A 9,941-nucleotide genomic window follows, 5' to 3' on the forward strand; every position below is an offset into this window, starting at 1 on the left:
GTGAAGTAACCTAGTATTGAACATCTCGATTTTGGTTTATTACAAATTTATTAAATGCTTTATTGTCATACAGTAAAACTCCCAGAAGGCCAGTGAAATAGAGGATATTTACAGGAGTCTAGCAGACGCATCCAGACCAGCAGGGGGCGGTAGACGGCGCAGTAGTGAGCCTGTGTGATGAGGAGCGTGGACAGTGGATGTAGTCCTGAAACACCTTGAGAGCGTGTGAATCAACGTGCCGAGCTCCGAGCCAAGCCTCCGTGGTGCTGAAGAAACAGCTCCTCCAACCTCTGAAATCTGCAGGTAGGACAAGATTAAGATGATGCTTGACAAGATGTTTTCTCTCCAAAATTCGTCAGCATGTAAATGATTGAGACATCACAGAGGAGAGGACGCTGCGATAGTCCTTGATTGTGCTTCTTTCTGTCATCTTGCGCTTAAATTGTCATACAGAAGAGCTTGTCCAGGGTTTTTCATTCTGGTAGCCCCTCGTGTAGAAATCAAATTGACCCAGTTTCGTCTGTATGAGCTGCTTATTGCCTTCCTTCATGTTGTGATGTGTCTCTGTCATTTCACATCTGCTCGTGCTGTAGGTTAGGAGATCACTGAGAAGAGGCTGAGATATTCTCGGTATTCTCTGTGGCCCTTCTGAGTCCCCAGACCCTGCTTGGTAGATAAATTAGTTTTTCTCAGCAGCAGATTTAAACCCTCCTTTATTTAATGAGTTCAAACAATATTCATAAAATACTTAACAGGAGATGGGTTACTTTCACCTTGATGCTTTTAATAACACATCATTGGAAGTGTGTTTTCGCGGGATGGTATTAAACCTCATGCAGGGACACACAGAGTATTTTTTAGGGCTGGAGTTCAGGAGGAACCCTGACCTCAGCCACTGCCACACATAGCATTCATAATGACATACACTTCACAACAGGTCTGTTTGAATATTTCAAAAGGACAGCTGTCAGAGGTGCTTCTAAAAATGTTTTACACTGCAAACACTAAATATTGTAAACTAGGAGTCTGAACTGTATGTTCTTCATCATTTATAAACACAGTTAGATGGAAGCTGTTTTTATTGCTGTGCTGGATCTTTGTCAACACTATTATTACTAGCTTTTTCCCTGTGTCTTCCTTCTCTTACAGACATGTTCACCCGGATGTTAAAACTGAGACTTCTCAACGCTGTCGCCCCAGCGTACTTCTTCATCGCGACAGCAGTCACTTTTATTTTACACTTCTGCTTCTTTATCCCAACCATCTTCCCAAACTCGGACACATCTCTGAAGAGCTCCACAACTCTTCACACAATTGTTTTCCTTTTCTTGATGTTCAACGCTCTTGGAAACTACATAATGACTATTAAATATCCCGCCGAAAGCGCCAATGAGACTGGGGTGCCGGTGTGTTCACCGCACTGCTCGGACAAAGTGGACGCCCACTACCTCCTGAACAATCGCCACTTCTGCAAACTGTGTAAGAAAGTTATTCTGAAGCGGGACCATCACTGCTTTTTTACAGGGAATTGCATTGGCAACAAAAATATGCGCTACTTCCTCATGTTCTGCATCTACACATCATGTACATGTATGTACTGCTTGGTTCTCGGTGTGGCTTTCCTCACAGTGGAGTACGAAGTCTCGTTCGAGAACCCACTCACCTTCCTCACTCTCCTCCCCCTCTCCACTGGTTACTTCTTCATGGGTGAGTTGTGTCAGGATAGTACTAAATAAACTCTTCACGACAATTGGAATTCCTGTATTTTAACCCGAGACACATGTTTAACCATCCTAACTGTATATTGTTTCAGCTGGCTACAGTGTAATACTTGAGGTGTTTGGTTTTGACATGTAAAGGCTCTATTTGTTTTTCTTTGTGTCTTTCAGAACCACTAAAGGGATCCTCACAATATTTGACTAAAGCTAAAATCGCACTCAAGTGTAGGTCTGGGCAATTGATGAAAAAGAAAAACGAAATAATCATTCGATCAATCATAATCGAGGTAAAATGTTCAATTAATTGGGATATTGATTTGAGTTCACATCGGCCAGCCCTCCTCAAGTGGACTTCATGCTGCTAAGTGTCGCCAGAAGGCGACTTTAAAAAGTACAAACATGCGATGCGTGATCTTCTACACGATTCAGATCCTGAATTGTCATTTACACAAACAAGCTGATGATGTCAGGTTCAAAATCCCAACACAGCGTTTATGTATGTTTTTGTCTGTATGGCTATATTAATGATTGATATATATAAGGTCAGCCATGATAGCTGGAAATGTGATGACTTTACTCTCTTTACAAGCAGACTGGTTCATATATATAAATAACTTTAGTGTCATTGTCCCAGATATTCATACTCACAGATTCACATTCAGATGTGTGCCATGACAAGTGAACTGATCACATTCAACATAACAGCACAACACATAACATCAGACAGAGAATGTACAGACTATGGATGGGTCACATGAATGTTGAGGCTGGATCTTTTCATCGGTGTTAGTCAGCCTTGTTTGTAATTAAGTGCCTTGGTTACAGGCGGGATAGAATATATTTTCCCAGTTCATAAACCTGTAGCTGTAGCTCTGAAAAAAATCAGTTCAGTGGGTGAGTAATGTCATTAAAAATAGTTCATGCCAGGCGTGTGGCGGCTTCATTTTTAAAGTCTGACAGACTGGGAGTAGGGAGGCTGATTATCTTGGGGGCTGTTTATCATCTCGGTGAGTTTGTTTTTGTTGTGTGTGGTTGACATTGTAACATTCCCTCTGCGTTTGTAAATTAATAGCAGGAGGTGGTGGGCGACAGACAGAATTAAGTTTACAGATGACGTGGAGTATTAGCTGTGATATAAATCTTCCTGTGCATGATATTCAAACTCTGCTATCCAAATTTCTGACTCAGACTTTCCCTGTTCTTGTCAAGTCTCCTCAAGGCAGGACTTCAGGTCAACCTGTCAAGTGAAGTGAGAGTTTACCCTTTGGTGAAATACCATGAGGATTCTCTGATGTTTTCAGATAAATAGAATAACAACAAATAACCTCGATGTAGCACGTTTAATGGACTTGCCTGTAATCGCTTTAATGGATTACATTGTAGCTTATTACAGCAGTGTTTCATCTGCTGGATGAAACAATCTACTGGAGGAAGAAGAGAAACTAGATCGCACTTCTGTTCATTAACACACTGTGTAAGAAAGTTATTCTGAAGCGGGACCATCAAGCGGGAAACTCAGTTTGAAACAAACAGGAAGTAAACATTTACCTAGAATTTAATTGTCCCTAAAATGTCTCTCCACAGGAACAATCTCAGGCCTGCAGCTGTTCCTGGTTCTGATGCTCTACGTGTGGCTCGGTATCGGCCTGGTCTGTGCAGGTTTCTGCTGCCAGCAGGTGCTGCTGGTGGCCCGGGGGCAGACCTGGTGCCAGATGCAGAGGGGGCAGCTCGTGGAGAACCGCAGCCCTTGGAGAACCAACCTTAAAGATGTTTTTGGTACCCGCTGGATCCTTGGCCTGGTCCTGCCTCTGCAGACGGTGGAGACGGGCTCTGAAGACACAGACGCACTGAAACAAGACTGAGGGAAAACAACGTGTCTTCTTAATGGGTCACACAGGAAGCATGAATTGTAATAACTGCTTTCTTGGGATCCATGTGGTGATTGAGTTTAAATACTAAATGGATGCTTTGTAACCTTTAAAGTAGATTATGAAATACTTAACTGTTAGCACACATTCCTTTAAGGACAGGAGCCATATCTTAGTGTGAACTTTTGGATAAGTGCTTAGTATAAGTGTCTTCTTTAAGTACGTAGCGTTTGACAAGGCAATATTAGGACATGTAAGTTGATCACTTGGGACATCCAGCTGTTTCTCCGTGCACTGCTGCTCGCTTCCATCAATATACAACAAATGCCCTTTTTGCACAAGTGCATGCATCCATAGCTTTGCATTTTTTATTACATCCTGCAGTTCTCTGAGATTACAGCTCAAGTGTCTTTGTTTTGCTGAACTTTTCTCGTAGGATGCTTTAATGCGCAGGTGACTTTCGGTAGTTTCTGCAACACTAAATTGACTTCATTGTTAAGGGCTAGCAGACCAGGTAACTACAGGAGCTAAAGCATAAACTGCCAGTAACAATAATAAAAGTTGAGCCTGATGTTTTCTACTCACATGAATGTGACTCATAAACAGAGTGGGATGGGTATGTGATCACCATATTATTATCCAGGGTATTATTCACTATGTGCCATGAACTCATGTCTTACATGTGTGATGAGATGGAATCTTCTGAGGGTGCACTCACACTAGGCCATCCGTACCGAGATGATAACTGAGCATCGTTTGTTTTTACCTCCTCTCTGGCATGACATACACCTGATGCTGATTCTATTTCCTCACATGGAGAGAAAAAAGTCCCAGAGTGCACTGCAGTATGGTGGTGAGGTATGTACAGAGGTAACTGTGCTCAAGCTCGGTTTGGTCTGGAGCAGAGAGAGTGCAGGCCAGTGGGGGACTGGGGAGGGGGGGGACAATCGTGGTTCAGCATGGTATGGGACAGCTGGGCCTAGTTCGAGTGCGCCCTAAACGAAGGACTTTTCACTGTAAAACCACGGAAATGCTCAACTTCCTGTTGAGATGTTCTGGGTTTCAGTAAATCTACGTTAAAGAGCTATTTGGTCTATTCCTGTTCAACCAATAAAAGCATTTTAATCACAGCATGAAGGCATTTTTTGTTTTGAAAAAATAAAATCACATACAATTAGAGACTGAGAGGAAATGATGTTCAATATTTTATCATGAGAGTCCACCCTCAGTCAAAGTGACGGTTGCTAAGGAAACAAGACAAGCACATTTCACAACATGAAAAGAAAGTTTACTAAAGTTTTGTAACCGTCTTTTGTTCTTTAAAATAAAAGCTGATTTGATGATGTGTTATTTTTGTTGTTAGTCATGTAGTAGAAAATGTTGCAAACAGTTCTGTACCGTTGCAGGATAAATATTCCAACTGTTGACCGACACTTCAGACTAAAGTCCCAGTAACGGCCAGACTTGTATTCAAGCTATTCTCAAATCCTCGCTTGGATCTGTCCTGGTTTAGACAAGAACTCAAAGTCTTTGAATGAAGTGTAGGACATTCAGCTTCCCTTCACATGAAACTCACAATCTAAGCTGCTCAACACTGATATAAAGTACAAACATTGACATGTTCAGGAAGGCACAGGCATCCAGATAAGCATTTATAATCACTTTCTTTTAAACAGAATGCTCCTTTAAGGACACAAGTCATAACAGTGGTCTGAAATGCTGTCAGGAATCGTATAACTTAGTGCAAGTCTGTGATTTGAAGCTAAAAGAAGCCATTTATCTGTCATGATTGAATACCTCTTAGTAACATTTACCTTTAGCTGAAATGAACAAAGTGCAGACACGAGTGAAATGTATGGCTACAACACTTCACTTGCTACAGTTGAAGCTTTCACAAACTTCTATGTAATTCTTAACACCATCTTTTTACCAAAGGAGCTTGCTCTGCAAACATTTCACAGGCGTGTGCTTTGTTTACATCCATGACATGGCTTTAAGCCTGGGTCAGAAACATGACAACACATAAATAATACTTAGACCACGTAACAAAATGATAGAAAAACAACAACGGTATCACTTTCAGTCTCTCTAAAATGTCGCTTTGAGCTAACCAGCTATTCTTTGAGAACACAAGCTGTCAGGAAACACTTTCATTAGAATAAGACATTGGCTCATGCAGTTTAGTTTACTGAGCGTTCAAAACAAAGTAAACGAGTCAAACTGAACAAGACAGTGCCCAGTTAAAAAAACAAAACAAGAATGATTTGGAGGATATTGAAAAGCAGGGCACGTGTCCATACTCGTTTACCGTTTGGTTTTGAACTCTAAATCTTGACCTCTACAGCGATCACATTCAAGGCCTGTATGTGTCCTCACATGAGCTGTAAGGCATGCATTTTATGCTATCAGAAATTCAGGTTATAGAAGCCATAGCCCTATTGCAAGTGATGTTTGCCATTTTGAAGCAAGAAAGGCAAGAAATATACTATAGGCAAGGGTTCAAAGAGTCAGCATGCTTTTAAACCTCCACTTCGTAATAGTACAGTAGGAGTGCTTCAGCTTCATATCAAATATCTTCATAAACGTTGAATTTGAGCTGATTCACATGACTGTTATAGATTTAGTTATATTCTCTGTATGTAATGCTAAATGCTGTCGTTTTATGCAAAGAACGCTGTTATTGTAAATATTCGAGATATACGTTTTCACCCTCGACAAATCATCTGGTGACCCTTTGATTTCACTGATGGTTGTGTGTCCATCATTCCTTTATGCCAGGACTCTCTGAGCTTTAGCTGCCCATTGCTCCTTGTCTATGTGCTGCAAAGACAGCTGCAGTTTAGTCCAGAGCTGTGGGTCTCCGCTGCTCAGAGCCTCCAGAAGCAGAGCCGTTTGCTCCTGAAGCTGCTGCAGCTGGCCTTGAGTGCGCTTGTTATCCTTGATCAGCTGCTTCGTGCGCATGGTGATCCCCAGTAGGCCCGACACGTTGAGGATGTTGTAGGTGTTGCTGAATCGCTTCAGTTTCTCACTGTCCATGGAGAAGGTGTCCTGGTCTTTGTCGTTGTACAACATGTTGGTGTCAATCTCAGTCCTAAAATCATCCGTGTAGGGGGGCAGAGAGCTGGCCCCTGCCAACACTGTGAGAGACATGTCAGTGAGTTGCTTTTGACTTTCTTCTGCCTGTGATTGGTTGTCTGCAGTCTCGAAGCCTGAGGTGGGTTTCATTGTACTCTGCAGTGCGGTCTGCTGGCTGGGAGAAGAAGAGAGCCTGTGGCCGTGATGATGCCTCCTCTGTCTCTGCTCATATGTTGAACCCACCCTCATCCTGGAGGATCCCACCCTCTTAGTTGGTGCGTCTGCCGGTTGTGGGGCAATTCTGGGATACGACTTGACGATCGGCATGTGGCGTTTAGATTGTTTGATATTTTCAGGACCAGTTTTCGGAGAGCTGCCGTTTGGTACCATAGGCTGCAAAAGAACAACCTGTGACTGAGGCACCACTTCCATGGGTGAGGGAAAGCCCCACTGTTTTTCAGTGTGAGCCATGGAAGAAGGCTAAAAACAGACAAATCAAAAATCATGAATACCATAACGCTATTTATTTATAATACAGTACTGGAAACAAGAATCAATATTAAACTATTATAATAACAGTCAAACTACGATGGAAATGAAACTTTTTTACATCACATTTACACTACGAAAAATCTTGCAGACTTCATACTTTATCAACTGGCAGGGTGAAACATGTCAGAGTCAGGATGAGGTGGCAGAAAAAGATGAAAGGTTAAAGGAGTATTATAAAGCTCCGAAAGCAATAATCAAACAGTGCTTGTATTTTACCTGCTTTAAGACAAAATTATTCATGATGATCATTGGAGATAGTCCAGCGTATGAGCCTCCCATCAGAGTCACCTGAGGCCCATTCGAGTCCTGGCCGGTCGTCAACCCATTTATGCCCGCATCCTCAGAGTCAGTCAGATCGACTGTACTGAGGTACTCCGAGCTGGCATCTGAGGAGGGATAGACAAAGCAAAAGGATCTCATAATGTTTAAAAGCAGCATGTTTACCCTTTCTAGTGTTTCTGAGGGAGATCATTAGCACTATGGAAACAGTGGCAGATACAGGTAAGCTTTTCCAGATGGCCATGAAAAGGACACCATTAACCTGATAAGAAGGACTAAAAACACATTGAGGTAGGTCAGCGCTTATAGTGTAAATAAGTCATCAGAAATACTGACCAAACAGAAGATAGCTTACAGAAAAGTGTGACCTAGATCTCTAGATTGATAAGGATCGACCTTGTTCGTGGCCTAGAAAGCAGTTTTCTGTAATCACGGACATTCTTATTATTTTCCATCTGGTACATCATTTAAGAAATATTGAGCAAAGACAGAACTTAATGTGACTATTTAACTGTGAAGCAACATAATGAAATCAAACCTGAGAAGCCTGAATCTCTCTCCTGGTCAGGCTTGGATGATCCGAGGTGTGTTGTCCTGGAGAACGGAGGTGTCCTGTGTCGGTTAAGCCTGCTAAAACTGCTCATGTTTGTCGGCTCTGGAAAAGTGATTTTAAAGTTAAAAGATGGACTAAGCTCTGACAAACTTCAATTTGCCTTTTGCTTTATATTCAGGGTTTGTAAAAACAAACGCAAGAACAAAGGATGGTTAGAAGTTAGAGCAGAGTATACATTTTAAATAATTCTTGGAAGCATACAGTTTTATGTGATTGTAAATATTGTGCAATTTAGTTTGTTTCATCGACTTGTGTCCTTTCGCATTAGCATAACTCCATCAATATTTAGTGCATGATTACACACGTTAACAGATAACTTAGTACTGACTGGACATCTCCTTGAACAGTCTATCTAATAAAGACTCCGAAACCAGAAACACTAGATTCTGATGACAAACCAATAACATTACAAATATGATGTTCTACTAATAAACACCGAATTGATTTAAACCACAAGATTAAAATGTTTGTTTATACCGACTGGACGGTGAAGTGAGTTTGAAGCCGGTCATTGTGCAAGTATTTGTCTGTCATTAAAAATTCATGTCTCTAAAATGTTAATGACCTCGTTAAAAATAAAATATCTGCGCTCAAATAGAATGCATTTGTGTTTTCAAGTGGATGATGTTGTATGATTCAAATAATCAATAACACATTACATTAAAATATTAAAAGATGTATTTCTTTTTAAACGCTATATTAGCCGAGTTACAGATCTGTTGATATTTATACTTTATTTATACATTAAAAACAGTTAGCTAGCAGCTGTTTTTAATGCTGTGTTGTTTACAAAAACAATGTTTCAACACGTTAGTTCGTGACAGATACTTGCTGGTATGAGCACACACTGCTAAGGTAAATACGCTTCAATAAATAAAGTCATGTAAATAAGTTGAAGGGAACATTAGCCGTACTGTTTACTGCCCTGGCGCTGTTAGCTTAGTTAGCGTTAGCTGTTGTCGCTTTAGCTTCTCTACCCATTAAGTTAATTTTGTGGATATTTGCTTTTCAAAAGACATTTGGATAATGATTTTATGTTTTCATACCTTTCCAAAACGGCGTATGCTTGAAAAAATATATCCGTTTAAGGTGACATCCGACAGGACTTAGGTCTAAAAATGAGGTTGTACTTCAGGCTGGCTCCTCCTCTTATGTTTCTTCTTCTCGAGTGTTTGACGGCAAACTTAATCTTCATTTACTGCCATCTGGTGGTGATATTTAACACCTACACTGTAGTAGTGCATGTAATCCAATATAAGCATAATAAACAGCATAAACAGCTTTACGGGTTAAGGTGAAGGCATACGAAAAAAACAAACAAAAAGAAGGTAGATAATAAAGTTCAGAGCTTTGTCTGGGGTGTAAGGAGGTTGTTTTTGATTGTTTGTAGGGGGATCTGGAGTTGAGGAGCTGGACAGCCCTGGGGACAGACGGTGCCCTACTCCTCTATGTCCTGACATCAAGACAGCAGAACTGTGTCGTCAGCCTACTTCAACAAGTGACAGTTAGGCTGTGTGGTTTTGCAGTCGGTGTAGAGCACAGGTTTTAAACTCCAGTCCTCGAGGGCCGGCTTCCTCAGACTTTTAGATGTCTCCCTGCTCTAACACACCTGCTTTAAACCAATGTGTTGTCATCAAGCTCTGCAGAAGCCTGATCATGAGTCACTCCTTACATTCAGCTGCGTCCGAGCAGGGAGACATCTAACAGTCTGAGGAAGCCGGCCCTCCAGGACTGGAGTTTGACACCACTGGTGTAGAGGATGAAGAGCAGAGGTGAGAGCACACAGCCCTGAGGGGAGCCGGTTGAGGTGTGTTGGAGGTTGGAGAAGGTGTTGTT

At 41.5% G+C, this 9,941-nt stretch overlaps 2 protein-coding genes across 3 annotated transcripts; one reads left to right on the forward strand and one right to left on the reverse strand.

Moving 5' to 3' along the window:
* The first annotated feature begins 49 nt into the window (after positions 1-49).
* zdhhc22 (zDHHC palmitoyltransferase 22) lies at positions 50-4,487 on the forward strand. Of its 2 annotated transcripts, XM_079369931.1 has the most exons (4): positions 50-303; positions 1,150-1,479; positions 1,630-1,707; positions 3,303-4,487. In XM_079369931.1, exons 2-4 carry the CDS (start codon positions 1,152-1,154, stop codon positions 3,578-3,580), a joined length of 684 nt encoding a protein of 227 aa, XP_079226057.1. In that variant the 5' UTR covers positions 50-303; positions 1,150-1,151; the 3' UTR covers positions 3,581-4,487. The 2 variants fall into 2 exon arrangements, with proteins under 2 accessions (XP_079226057.1, XP_079226056.1); XM_079369930.1 differs by having other exon boundaries at positions 1,150-1,707.
* A 291-nt stretch (positions 4,488-4,778) lies between these two features.
* Positions 4,779-9,351, reverse strand: cipca (CLOCK-interacting pacemaker a). Its single transcript, XM_079369929.1, has 4 exons — positions 9,152-9,351; positions 8,031-8,147; positions 7,430-7,599; positions 4,779-7,141 (listed from the first exon to the last, which is right to left on the reverse strand). The coding sequence occupies exons 2-4, from the start codon at positions 8,134-8,136 to the stop codon at positions 6,356-6,358; spliced, it is 1,062 nt and encodes a 353-aa protein (XP_079226055.1). The 5' UTR covers positions 8,137-8,147; positions 9,152-9,351; the 3' UTR covers positions 4,779-6,355.
* Positions 9,352-9,941: the final 590 nt, after the last annotated feature.

Source organism: Symphodus melops (assembly GCF_947650265.1).
Source record: "Symphodus melops genome assembly, chromosome: 19".
NCBI classification, from domain to species: Eukaryota; Metazoa; Chordata; class Actinopteri; order Labriformes; family Labridae; genus Symphodus; species Symphodus melops.